This window comes from Tamandua tetradactyla, chromosome 3 (genome assembly GCF_023851605.1).
Source record: "Tamandua tetradactyla isolate mTamTet1 chromosome 3, mTamTet1.pri, whole genome shotgun sequence".
In the NCBI taxonomy this organism is placed as follows: domain Eukaryota; kingdom Metazoa; phylum Chordata; class Mammalia; order Pilosa; family Myrmecophagidae; genus Tamandua; species Tamandua tetradactyla.
Genome location: NC_135329.1, coordinates 48,465,076 through 48,479,700, shown reverse-complemented (window position 1 = coordinate 48,479,700; position 14,625 = coordinate 48,465,076). Strand labels below are relative to the sequence as shown.

The window sequence follows — 14,625 nt, the reverse complement described above, 5'->3', positions numbered from 1 at the left end:
CACGCTTATTGCCAACTCGGACTGTTTTCCTATAGCACCCCTGCCCAGAATACCCTCCCTTGTTTTGCCAAAGTCTAAAAACTTTTGAAGTCAGTATGTTATTTTGTTGTCCTTGGATTCTTGCTTCCTGATACAGGCCCACATCAAAATGTCCGATATTTTTAGAATCTAATAACGTCTCAAATATGATAGAAAATTGGAAATACTCTATATTTCTATAATACTTAAGACAGTAGCAAAAATCCAGATATTAGCCTAATATCAGGATTATTTCTATTTTCTAGGCATTCCTTCAACTTTAAAACATGTATTTTGATGAAGACTTAGGAGTAGCAATGAATACAAATAGCATCTTAAGGTGACATAAAAGTTAGTGTGTGAAGTGGTGTAGAATAGACCTTGATTCAATTCCCAGCTTATCTTACTAGTTATGTGACCCGGGCTAGGTTAATTAATCTGTTTCCGTAGCCATTACTTCGGGGTAAAAACTCCTGCTTCAGCCAATTGTGAGAACCGAATTTAAACACACTTACCAAATAATGTTTGCCACACTGCTTGACAAATATTTGCTCTTCCCACCCACCCATAGCCCTCATCAATTTTTTTCATTTTCCTAACAATGTGTTTCCACCCTCCTTTCTGCCCAGTGGTGCACAAAGAAACAGGGCTCAAGTGATCTCTCCCTGACTCCCTGGGGCCTGATGGTCAGGACATCTTGGATTTCAGAGCAGAGCTCTATCAGAATGGACCACAGACAAAGATGTTTGTTCAAACTGACAAAATATACCAGCTTTCCAACAGCCCCTCTTTTTAAACATTGCAGTGTTGAATGAACTGAGTTTTATTACCTGGAGTCCTTTTCCTTCTGGTCTCCCATCCGTCCATCCATTTCCCAAACTCAGTATATTCATGTTCTTTAAAAATTGGGGGGTCGCTCTAAAGCAAACATGTATAACAAGTTCATTATTAACATTGAAATTGGAGCTTGTGATTGCAGCATATTAACTTTGGTCCCAAAAGGACAGATGGGCAATGCAAACAGGGACTTATGGGGAGTCCTTAGCAGGCAGGAGAGTCTTAGCTTCTGCCTTCTTGCACAGCTAACCCATTCCAGGTGAGAGAACACCTCCCTGTTTTTGTATCATATTCAGAGGATGAAACAAAACTATTTTTCTAGATATTTATACAGATGCCTATATATTTATTTAAAAGTATAAAAAGATATTGGGTGAGCGATGGTGGCTCAGGAGGCAGAGTTCTCGCCTGCCACGTGAGAGACCGGGGTTCAATTCCCAGTGCCTGTCCATGCAAAAAAAAAAAAAAAAAAAAAACTTAGAAGAATACTCGTCTTACATATTGTTAATTCTGTAAAAAGAAGGAGTGAGGTGGCATTGAAGTTAGTGATGAGGGGTCTTTTCTGCTTTATCTGTACTATTCTCCTTCAAAAATAGTAATACATATTTATTACTTGTATGAATTTTAAATGCAAAAATATATACATATATGTACATATATATAGAGAGAGAGAGAGACCCTCACCCAAGCAGTAAGTACCCCATTCTTTTCTACCCTATTTATCAATATTCTATTGTTTTTCAAAAAGGAAAAAATACATTTATTACTTGTTGACCTTAAATGTTAATATGTTTTTCTATTAATAAGAAAGTTTATAAATGTATATAAAGTGTAAAATATAAGGAACTAGTCCCCCATTGTCTCTCACCCCACTTCCCAAGCCCACCTCTTCACAGATAACCACTCTTCACAGTTTGACGTATATTCTTTTAAATATTATTGTATGTACATAAAATATGTCATGGACATTTTGTATTACCACTATATGGAAAGCTACTATTCTTTTAAATAATCACATAGTATTTCATAGTCTGTGATGAGCCATAATCTCTTTAGTTTCCTATTGATGGATATTTTAGTGATTTTTTCCCCTCCAAAAGTAGACAAAATGAATACTTTCTATATATTTTTGCCTATTTGTGAAAATAATATGATCTGTGGAAATGCTTGGTGCATCGGTATTTAAATATTTCAAAGATGGTATCAATGGTAAAATAAGAGCTTTTCCATTTACTAGCTGTATGACCTAGAACAAGTTACTTAAATTTGCTGCTCTTCATTTTATTTTCTTTTTCTCCTCAGGATTAAGTAATTAATATATGCACATTGCCCTCATACTGCCATAACTTCAACATGCTCTGGACCCAGCCGGGCTCTGCCTATACAGAGAGTAGCCATTTCACACGGAACAACTTGATGACACACTAATCATGGTTGAGGACAAGCTATTATTCATTCGACAGGAATCAATTTATAAATTGTTATGAAGCACAACTGGCTGCAATCAACTTCACTCCATGGAATTTAACTATACATGCAACTGTATTCATCTCACCACTCACAGTAAATCCTAACTCCAATATTGGATTTGACAGGGTAGTAGGATTTCAACAGAGATTCAATTTCTTCTCCATATTTTTCCACTTTTTCTCCATTTTTTGCAATAAGCAAGCCCCGCACTTTTAGAATTAGGTTGGTAAAACAGTGTCCAAAAAATTCAAGATGTGTCAGTTTTCTTCCCAACATAAAAGATGGAATCCATAATAGACACAGGGATCATTATAGAAGGATTTAAGTATTTTCCTTATAGAGCCATTGCTTTAGATGCTATGTGAAAGTTCTTTGGATAATACGGTGCAAGCCCAGACAGCCAGCCCACTGAGAATGCATGAAAGAACAGCTTTATTAGATCAGAGAGCCTGGAGGAGGAAAGCGAAGAATGAAGTGGGGAGGGGGCCGCTGAGTTTACCTAATCTTGGCTCTTGCGAAGGTCTGAGGAGCTGGTCAGGGCGGGGTGGGGAGAGAGGGGAAAGAGTACATGTGGGTCCTAGGCCCTTGTCTTTGTTGTGACCCAGAGGGGAAGGGTAGAGCTTTCCCTGGATACCAGGGACTGGAAGCTTCCAACTGTACTGCACAAAAAGCAGGAGTGCAAGGGCCATTTGGAAAAGCTGAGGGAAGCTTCTTATGATTCAAACCTTGTGGAGAAACAAGTCTTGCTAGTACATTATGCAGCACAAAAATGCAAGGGGCCACTTAGACAAGCTAGGGTGGCTCTTATCCAAACCTTATGGAAATGTATCCTTTGCTAGCTGTGATTATGCCCAGGGCAGGGCTAGCTGGAGTGTTCACTCAAAAGAGGAACTTATGACTATATAAAAATGAAGAAGCACCAAATGTAATTTCTGTTTTGTCATTACAATCCACCCTGTGGTGCTCATCATCATTTTTTAAGATAGCTATGGGCTTAGAAATCAAGATATTTAGGGACACATTTAGCCCACACATGATTGTTCAAATGATCAGTCTAAATAAGGGCACCATCATCATAATTAGAACTAGTCCTGTCACTAGTAATTGGAAGGCCTGGCAGAGCCAGTCTCCCAGGTAGTGGAGCTTACCTATAAGAAAATGTCTCAGGAGGACTTGAAAGTAGTGAGGGTTTGGGAGGAATTATATATGTTAACAAAGGTATTGAATATATTATTAATAATGTGCATCTGTTGTTGCATCTTTTATAAATTATACTGGGCCTGCCCTGAGTTGCTGACATACAGGCAACAGGCCATGCTGGTTATAGCACAGAATCCCCACTTCCTTGGCCAGCAGATAGTCCAATGCTAGGCTATGTTCAAAGACTATTTGAGCTCAGGATCTGTTTTTGCATGAGACCCAGGGTCTGGGATAGCATTTGTACCTTCTGGGCTGTCATGCCTGACAACTGTTGATTGCCATAGAAGATATTTGTTTCTTGTTGAAGGGATGTGATTTAGAGTTTTCAGACTTTAAGTTACCTCATGGGTCCACTGGCAATTCCTGTGGAATATAACTCCAAGTCTGAGTCCCAGAGTTGCAAGCAAGGCTGTTAAGTCCTGTACCCCAACTCCTATATAGATTCAAACGGAGGTGAACACTTCTCCAGCGACAAGGTCATGGCCTGGGGCAATGCCATATGAAGAGATAATTGCAACCCAGGGATGGGTATCGCTCCCTAATAGCAATCCATAAAGCATGGGGAACTTTTGTCATGGGATTTTAAATCCCATTGGTCAGCTCTAGTCATGATATCTTTGTAGATTTTATAAAATGCTTGTCATCATAGAATTCCATGACTTTTAGAGGGTCCTCTAGAATTAATTCAGTAGGGGTTTTGGCTGCATGTTGCACGGGAAGAATATGTTTTGTCCACACATATGCCATTTGGGTGTTGATTTTTTTTTTCGTAGTCTTTCTTTGCAATCTAAGCTCCTGTCTTAGATTGTCCAGCAGGCTGGAGTAGAGGGCAATTAGCCATGCAGGTTGGATTTGATTATACTCATGAGGCCATTGGTGTTGTAGAGAATATTGTTTAGGCTATACCTGGGTTGAGAATCATTTATTCTTTGGTATCAATGGACCCATTTGATACATAGGTTGGAGAGCTTTTGGTCATTAGCCACACTCAGTGGCATGCAGGCTCAGGTGTTCAAGAAGCAACAACCAGCCATCTCCTCTGTCAAATCTCTGGGTACCATTTTAGGATGAGCAGAATATTGTTTGGGTATTCCTGTGCCTGCACAGTGCAGTCTTGTAGGTCAGTAAGTAAGCCTACGACCCATGCAGCCAGCAAAAATAACAAAACCCAGAGCTAGCATGAACATTGACATTGTACCAGTTGGTAAGGACCAGCTTCTAGGGCTGCTACTTGCATCATGACAGCCAGACCTGATGGTGTTTTCCTCTTGCTGAGAGATTGTATAATGCTTTCTCTCATGGCTTTCTCTATGTCTGGTGTTGATCAGACCAGGTGTTGTGCTTTGCGGGGATAATGGGCACTCATGGCAGGGTACAAGGAGGCCATTTTTTTATGTGACTGTCATCTACTAGGTGTAGATATTCTGCACCTCTAAAGGTAACCCAGACTTTTCCACTATTTGGTTTGGAAGCATAATCTCCATTTCCTGATAGCTCTGGCAGTGATGAAATGTGATCCCATGTAGTTAATATGGCAATGGGAGAAAAGTTTCCCCACTCTGTGGAATGAGATCCCATCTATGTGATGACAAGGCTTAGTTTTAGAGCACAGTTCACAGCTTAACTATTTAGGCCAGTGGTTGACTTAGAGATGATCCCTCTTTATGTGCCCACCCCACCAGGGAAGAGGAGCCTGTGATGCCTGAGGTGCAATGGGCCCCATCCGCCAGTTGGTAGGAGAAGCTTTGGGGACCTGAGTGAGCAGTCTCTGAGGGACCTGCTGGATATGCCATGTAAAAATGAATTTTAGGTAGTTCTTTACAATGAACTCTAGTGTGTAAGTGATACATGTGTGTAAATAAGTGAGGCTATGAGCTGCTTCCAAATGTGGAGGCCCCCTCAAGTACATTTATTTGTGAGAAAATTATTTTGTCTTCATTTACCTCCCCTGACAGCCTCCACCAGCCCTTTGACCATCACCCAAGAATCTGAAGATTCAGAGATTGGGCAACTGGTGGCTCAGGGCATCCTAGAGAAGTAACTGGCTCACTTTCATCTCATCCAACTATGCAGACCCTAAACAACCATCCTGGGTAAGGAAGTGTTTGAGGTCATGACAGGCCACGAACCTCCAGAAAGCTGCATTATGTACAATGATAGTGTTGCCATCAGTGAAATATACCAGCTCCCTTTCCATATCAGATAGTTTGTCCCAAGGGGTTGCCCACTTGGCAACAGGAGAGAGCCATGGGAACGCCATCACCAGTGCTTCAAGATCTGAGGGCATGGGACTGAGCTAGGGGAAAGCCACATCCATCTTCCTGTAATTTGGAAAGGCCCTGTGTGTTAAGGTTAGGCTTCTTTCATAGGTACCATTTCCATCTTACCAATGAGGCTTTAGTGGCCATGGGAGCTTCTGCTAGAATTACCCTTCACCTATGGCATTCTGGGAGTCTGCATGCCCAGGCTGACCAGTTTTGTCCTTGTAAGCACCCCCATTGTTTAGAGTCCAGTAAGCAGCCAGTATTTGGCATGCTTAGTCCAAAGACTCCAAGTGATAAATCTGGAGGTCACCAAGGGCTGTAATTTAAAATCTGTCCCCAATGGGATAAAGGGCATGGTGTATGAAATGGCCTATTTTGTCTATTCTAAGGTGCATCACTGGGGTGCTCTCAACAGATGTGTATGTGATCTGGTTTATGGGTTGCAATAAGTGAGAGATGTGGGTTGTTGAGCTGGTTTGAAACTGTTATGCACCCCAGAAAAGCCATGCTCTTCAAATCCATTCTTGTGGGTACAGACCAATGGTGGGTGGGACCTTTTGATTACGTTGTTTCCATGGAGATGTGACCCACCCAATTTAAAGTGGGTCTTAATCCTTTATTGGAGTCCTTTATGAGAGGATACAGAGAGCTCAGAGCTCAGAGACATTTGGAGATGGAGAAAGAAAATGCCCTGGAAGAAGCTAAGAATGAAAGATACACCCAGAGACATTTTGGAAATAGCCATTGAATCCAGAAGCCGGGAGAGAGAGAAGGACCTGTAGACATTCCCATGTGCCTTCCCATGTGACAGAAGAACCCAGATCCCATCAAACTTTCTTCAGAGTCAAGGTATCTTTCTCTAAATGCCTTAATTTGGACACTTCCATGGTCTTAGAATTGTAATTTGTAACTTAAAAAATGCTCATTGAGAAAACCAACCCATTTTTGGTATATTGCATTTCAGCAGCTTTTTAGCAAACCAAAACAGAGTTTGGTACAAGTGAAGTGTGGTGCCATGATTTGCACATTCAAAAAATGCTAGAACAGCATTTTATAAATGGATAAGGGGAAGATTTGGGAAAAATTGTGAGAAACTTGATCAAAAGGTGCCTTGATTGCTTTCAAGAAACTATTGGTAGAAATATGGACTCTAAAGATACTTCCAATGAGGCCTTGGACAGAAATGATTAATGTGTTATTGCCAACTGGAAGAAAGGCAACTCTTGTTTTAAAGTGGCAGAGAATTTGGCAAAATTGAGTACTGGTATTGGATGGAAGGGAGAATTTGAAAGCGACAAGCTGAGATGTCTAGCTGAGGAAATTTCCAAACTAACTGTGAAAATGGAGCCTGGCCTCTCTTTGCAACTTACAGTAAAATGTGAGAGGAAAGAAATAAACAGAGAACTGAACTCTTGAGTACAAAGAAAATAGAAACTGATAGTTTGGAAAATTCTGAGCTCTTGGAAAATGAGTCCCTAGAGAACACTGCCCCACATGAGAATTTAGCCAAACATGGAACCTGGCAGCAATTTCAGTTATAATCCAGAATTGAGAATGGAGTTATCCAGGAAAGATTTGTGGAAAGTCCTATTGTCTTTTGGTCGGGATGCCTATAAGCTGCATGGAAAACTGGCAAGTTTGTGTGGGACTTGTATAAATGGAGCAACTGCCAATATGAACTAAAAGGGAAAGATTGAAGGAAAAATTACTTTAAAAGCAGAACCATGCAAGCCAAGGTCTGGAGCTAAGACACCTTAGGCCAAGTGAGTGGACTCACCCATTCCTACGGAAAGGGTGAGTTTGCCCCAGAATTTATATAGGGGAGCCTGGTCTCCCCATTGTTCAGGAAGAGTTTTGCTGCCCCAGGCTTCAGAGAGGATGGAGCACATTTCTCAGGGATTAAGAGAGCCTGGCTGCTACTCCACTATTCTAAAGGGGTTAAGCATGTGTCCTCGAGATGGCAGAGAGTCTAGGTGCCACCCAGATGCTTGAGGAAGGTGGGGTCAAAAACAAGGTGGTCTCCCCAGTGCTCAGAAATGTTAAAGCCCTCATCCCAATGTTTGGAGAGAGCAGGGCCACTGTGTAAACCCTTGGAGAAGGTGAGAATGCCATGCTCTCAAGCCCCGAGGATAAAACGCCACTATTTAAATGACTCTCAGACAATGAAATCTAATGAAGTAGGCCCTGAAAATTTTGGGAGCTGTTTGGAACTGTTTAAGAACTTTGGCCCCCAGTTTTCCTTCAATTTCCCCTTATGGAAATGGGAACATTTATCCTATGACTGTCCCTCCTTTGTATATTGGAAAGAGATACCTTGTTTTGAGTTTCACAGGTCCACAGCCAGAGGAGAATTTTGCCTTAGGACAGCCTGTAGCTGATTTTGATAGGACTTTGTACTTTTTATATTTTTACCTTGTATTGTAACTGAAATGGTTTAAGGCTTTGGTGATATTGTGATGAAATGAATATATTTTGCATATGGAAAGAAAATGTCTTTTGGGGGTCCAGAGAGTAGAATGTGCTAATTCAAAACTGTTGTGTACCCCAGAAATCCATGTTCTTCAAATCCATTCTTGTGGGTGCAGGCTTATTGTGGGCGGACCTTTTGATTATGTTATTTCCATGGAGATGTGACCCACCCAAATCAAGGTGGGTCTTAATCCTTTACTGGATTCCTTTATGAAAGGATACTAAGAGCTCAGAGTCAGAGACATTTGGAGATGGAGAAAAAAATGCCCTTAGAGAAGCTAAGAGAGAAAGAAATGTCCAGAGACATTTTGAAGATAACCATTGAAACCAGAAACCAGGAAAGAGAATAGGACCAGCAGACATCGCCCTGTGCCTTCCCCTGTAACAGAGGAATCCCAGATGCCATCAGCCTTTCTTCAGAGTTGAGATATCTTTCTCTGAATGCTTTAATTTGGACATTTCCATGGCCTTAGAATTATAACTTGTAACTTAATAAATAAATCCCAATTGAAAAAGCCAACCCATGGGTGGGCCATGGTGGCTCAGCAGGCACAAATGCGTGCCTGCTATGTCAGAGGACCCGGGTTCGATTCCTGGTGCCTACCCATGTAAAAAAAAAAAAAGCCAACCCATTTCTGGTATATTGCATTTCAGCAGCTTTAGCAAACTGAAACAGATGTGTTAACTCCAGAATGTGAACAGTCCTCATAAATATTGTGCATGTCTTAGTGGGCTTGTGTTTGATGGTAATGAAAATCTGGCTGCTTTTAATGAACTAGAGTTTTAGGGTCCTTGTATTTTATGGTGTGCTATTGCTCAGCTTCATTTTTTATAAATGATGTATGAGTGCTTCTAGGTCATCTCAGGAATCCTCTTTAGAGGTACCCCTTAGTAGCATGCTACTAAGGCAGGTGGCTGAATTGAGGGGTCTCCAGAGAGCCAGCCTATGCATCTCTGCAGGTCCTCAGGTCTTTAACAGAGCTGCAACTTGGAGTGGGTAGCCTAGGTAACACCCCTCAAACACTGAGGGCAGCTGCACAAAGCAGTGCCAAGAAGTGGAAAGTGCTCCACCAGCAAGCAGTGGAGGCTTTCCAAGTGGAATTACTGACTTGGTCCAGCTCCTTAGTAAGCCATGAGCAGCATAAAGCCATTCCCACCTGGCCACTGTATCAGTCAGTGGCCAATCACCCTGTTCCCTGTGCCAATTGCTTTAGATGTCATGAGGAAATTCCTTGGGTTATGAAGCGCAAATCCGGCTAGTCAGCCAGCCAGCCAAGAACGAATGAAAGGACAGCTTTGTTAAATCAAAGAGCCTGGGGAGAAGTGGGGAGAATGGGGATAGTGGGAGGGTCTGAGACGTACCCAACCTTGGCTCCTGCAAAGGTCCCTAGAAGAGGGGGGCAGAGAGAATCTGTGGGTCCCAGGCTCTTGTCTTTATTGTGACACAGAGGAAGGGTGGGGCTTTCCTGTCAATATCAGGGATTTGGAAGTTTCAAACTATAGGGTACTGAAAAGTAAGAGTGCAAGGGCCATTTGAAGAAGCTGGACAGCTTCTTATCATCCAAGCCATGTGGAGATACAAAACTTGTTAGTAAATTTTGCAATACAGGAAAGGGCAAGAGGCCTTTAGAGGAAGTGGCAGAGACCATTTGGAGAAGCTAAGAACAGCTCTTAGCATCCAAATCCTGTACAGGTACCTGCCTTGGAGGTCAAGGGCAGGCTTCATTCAGAGGGGGAGCTCTTGACTAGGTAAAAATGACAAGGCACCAAATATAATTTCTTATGCACATTACAATGATGTGGTCACAAATTCCTTTGTCAGTTCCTTGCATTTCTCTACCATGTTTTAGCATGAATCAAGTCTGGTTTGCATATGTTTCTAATGTTCTGACATGCTAATTCACCAGTAAACATAACATCACTCCCATCCCAAATATATGGGTAGATTTTCATTAGCACAGCTACATAGAACACTTCTACACCAACCATTTACATTGCAGAACGTCAATTTACAATACCTTTATAAGGTTTTCCGCAGGAGCAAAAAAATCATCTGTTGCAAATAAAATCTAGACAAAGAAAGAAGTAAAGATAAAATAACCATAAATTAAAAACCGTTTTATTTCATTCCCTAGTGAAACATTATGAGATGCAGTAAAAAGAAAACGTGAAATTGCCCGGGGGAAGAGAAACAATATGCAATTAAGCCACAATGCTTTTTAAATGTTTAGATTTCATTGCTTGCCTCCTCCTTAATCTTCTCTTCCCCACCCTTTTTTCTTAATATCCTTTACCATCTGGAAGCAAAGTGCTAACTTCTTACACTTGGGAAGCAAATAAACCAACTTTCTTCTTTTCAACCAGACATTAGGCCTGTGACTCACAGACACAATGACCAAAAAAATACCACACTGGATCTGACTTGTGGTTTAGTCAGCTCAGTATTTTAGCCCCAAAAGACATACCATGGATGCTCTGTAGGTAGGCTGCTCTGGTAATGTTTCAACCAAAGCAGGGCATTGTTTAGAGTGGGGTGGGGTGCTTCTAGTTGTACCTCAAGAAAACATGCATAAACCATGACTTTCCTGGGCCAAAATTGGAATATTGGTCTACCTACCTAATCTGGGACACAGTGACTCCTGCAGTTTGGAAGAGACACACTGGGCTGCCTTCCGACTTCAACCCAGGAAACTTAAAAGGCAGGAGAAGATCTAGCTCTTTGGCCAGCTGCTAGTTGTTTGTGTGACAGAGTATAGGAGAGTTGCTGCTGTGTTATGGTCGACCTGTGCCCTGAGAATTTGCCAGGGAGATGAGTAGACAAAGTGGCGTCACTCCCCTGCTCCAATTGCTTTTAACTGTTCATCAGCAGAAACTTCCACAGGGTATGTGGGTTTTTCCTACCTCTCCAGGCCCTTCTTCACTCCCACCACCAACACGTGGTGTCCTCCAGAAACACTAAACCACCTGAAATATGCTAGGCTCCTTTCTGCTCCAAGCCTTTATCCTCTATCCAAAATGCCTCTCTCCCCAACTTCTTTGCTTTGCTAGCTCCCTCCCCTGCTTTAAGACCTCTTTAAAGCATCACTTTATCTTTCCTAACTCCTCCTCACCCACCCCCCCACAGGGCCGGGCCCTCCCCAGGTTGGAGTCATTGACAGCCCTGAACTGGACTTTCTGCCTGCCTCCCTTGCAGAAGGTAAGCTTCTTGAGGGCAGGGATCAGGTCTTTTCTTTCTGTACCACCTTTTGCATATTGCCTGGCCCGAGAGAGACACTCGGCAAGTATCACAAGGCAATTGGCTATCAGTGACGTTCTCTCAGCCTGGAAGGGCCAAGACAAAGCTGGGCTTTAGGATCAGTTAGGAAGGGATAGATATCGTGAAGAACTGCCACAATAACCAAAACAAAAAGCAATAAGAGCCTAAAGCAAAGAAGAGCCAATTTCAGAGACACCAAAGAGGTAGAGGCTATGGGAACTTGACAATAGCTGGATGTAAAAAACAAGAGAGAACCTCAAGATGCATCCCATGTGTTTTAGCTGGATAAGTAGGAGATTAGTAGTTCTTTATGATAAAGAGGTCACCCAGAACACAGAGCAGGTTTGGAATGGAAGAGGAGGAGTTAAGTTTTAGACAAGTTTAGTAATGACTCCAAGAACCTGTAAGTAGATATACCCAGCAGGCAGTGGAATCAGAAAAAAGATGCTAAGGAAGAGAGGTAGGGCTGCAAGGACAGATTTGAGAATTGCATTATTTGGAGCCTTAAGAATGGATCAGATTGTCACTCCAGAAAGAACATAGAAAGAGAAGAGGAAAAGAGCAAAAAACACAACTTGATAAAAATACATATAAATATGTGTGTGAACATATACATATATATATATATGTATACACATATATACATATACACTTATATATGTATACACACACACACACACTATATGGCAGGTACCAAGAGAGGAATCAAGGAAAGAGACTATAGACAAGCAACTAGAGACATCAAGGGAGAACCACAATATTGCAGAGGTTTTTAAAGAAGGTGGAAAATTAAGACAATGACCACCAACTGATAATGTAAAATTAATATGGCCATTACAAGCAAAACAACCATATGCTAAACTAACCTACGCTATACTTGCTTAATCTAGCTTGGTACAATGCCAAATGCAGGTTTCATCACTTAGAATAATAGAATATTTCATCACTTATTAATTCTCTGCCATTGGAAAAGGTTCTTAATCTCTCTGATCATCAGTTTTCCCAATGCATAATTGAAGATAATATCACCTCATTTGGGGTTATGTTTGTAATGATTACATAAAATAATAAATGCAAAGTACTGAGCACAATGCACAGTTTAAAATAGTAGCTTTTCAATATTGAAACTATGTTGCACTCAATAAACGTGCTAATTTGAACTGTAGGACCAGAGTTTTGAATGAGGCCCGCTTATAACATGAGTAACAGGCCATGCCTGCTGGGATGCATCTATACCTGTGGTTCTCAAAGTGCAGTGCCTGGGAACTTGTTAGGAAAGCAAACTCCTGGACGCCATCCCAGACTTAACTTAATGAGAAGTCTGGGAGTGGGGCTCAGCAATCTGAGTCTGACAAGTTCTCTACGTGATTCTCATATCACGCTAAAGTTTGATCTACACTGTAAGAAAATACAAAGATGAATAATGAATTGTTTTCATTGGTGCAAAATGTCTTTAAAAAAAAAATCTAAGGCAGTGCTGTCCTTGCTAAGAATTGTCACTGATTTGAAAGAAAAAATACACTTTGGAAGTGGCAGGCCTCATGCTTGTCATTCTAACTATATTCACTGCAGCGGTCGGTTGAATCGTTAGCATGAACACATTAAATACCACTTCTTGCTCATCGAAACCCACTCACCTTTCCTCCTACAGACTCAGATGCCATGTCAATCAGCTGGGTGAAGTCTGGGGCCCTAAACCGGTTGCCCTCTTTAGGATGGTCAGCCATGCTTCCTAGAATGAGAAAAGTAGGTTCTGGTCAACCTTCAGATACAAAAGGGGGACAGGGACTTTGGGATGGTGAGGTCTTCTTCCCAGCTCTTGAAAAACAAGGTTTTGAGATATCCAAAAGTCAGACAAGACACATATGTTTTCAACTAGATGTGACAAGTACCTTCCCTCACAGTGATCTTTTTTGATGAATGAATGCTTAATTTGCACAACTATGCTAAAATTCAGCAATTATAGCATTATTTACTTCTTAAATATTTAAGAATAAAATATCACTAAATGTACAAATTCTACCTCCATAAAAGGCAAAGTTTTGTTTTATTATTAAAAGGGAAAAATTATTTTATTTCAGAAAAGAGTAATATGCTTTTAATTATCTTTGAATCCATTCAAAAAACATTTATTGAGCAACTAAGCAGCAGGCCATGCCTAGAAATGGGGCTACAGAGGAAAGTGCAGGCCTTCCCTCCTGTAAGCTCCTGGAAAGAAATTAATGGCTCACAGACACGTACTGAGTGACATACTGGTGCTATCAGAGATGGGGGGACAAAGATTTCTCCCTCCAGGAGAATTCAGGGCCACATAATCATATAATCGGTGGGGGCTAACAAGTATCTTAATCCAACTCCTCAGAACCTTAATTTCAAAGTTGAAAAAGCGGAGACTCAGAGAACTGTAGAGGGGCCCCAGGGAGGCAGTGAATTTCAGAAAAAGCTAGGACTGGCCTCCACGTCTTCCAACTAGTCAGCCAATGGACAGCCTTTCATTTCTATCCTAATTAGAAAGATAAGACTGTACCTTTAATTTTTTATATAAGTAGAATTATATGAAATTCAGCCATCAATGGGGGGAAACTGTTATTGCATGCCATGGGCTATGTTTAACAGGAAAACATCAGCAATACCATAGCAACATCAGGGGTAAATGATGGAGGGAGTGACAAGAGTTAAGGGAAGGTTTAGATTTCCTATTTGGTGAGGGTGTGTTTATTGGTTATCTTTCTCTTGGGAACAATGAACTTATCTAAAATTTAAAGTATTGAAGGACTGTGGACTTTGGGTATTATACATGTTGCCTAATGAATGCAGGTGTCTGAAGGATGTAGATTGAGAAGTAGACTGGCGAATGATGGTATACACATATGACCCAATATTGTGCTGCGACGAAAAGGAATGAAGCCGTGAGGCATGCAACAATGTGAATGAACCTGTGGAACATTTGGTGAGGCAAAATAAAACAAATTAAAGAACGATTATTGTATGGTCTCCTTTAGAAATATAGGCCTACATTGTAAGTTCTTATAGCAGACACATTCAGTCTGGAGTGGCTATTATTTCTGGATTTTGAGAGGCTGTTTTATATATCTATAACGCGGTATTTAT

The 14,625-nt window shown here is 41.3% G+C and overlaps 1 protein-coding gene across 8 annotated transcripts in view; it reads right to left on the bottom strand.

The window, feature by feature from the left end:
- The window catches only part of ALLC (allantoicase), a 101,975-nt gene that overhangs the window by 18,218 nt on the left and 69,132 nt on the right, over positions 1–14,625 (bottom strand). For all 8 annotated transcript variants that reach the window (XM_077153099.1, XM_077153094.1, XM_077153097.1 and 5 more), the window contains 3 exons: positions 13,152–13,246; positions 10,277–10,327; positions 849–936 (listed from right to left, as the gene is read on the bottom strand). In XM_077153099.1, the coding sequence (XP_077009214.1) occupies positions 849–936; positions 10,277–10,327; positions 13,152–13,246 (234 nt within the window). The remainder of the gene's footprint in view (positions 1–848; positions 937–10,276; positions 10,328–13,151; positions 13,247–14,625) is intronic.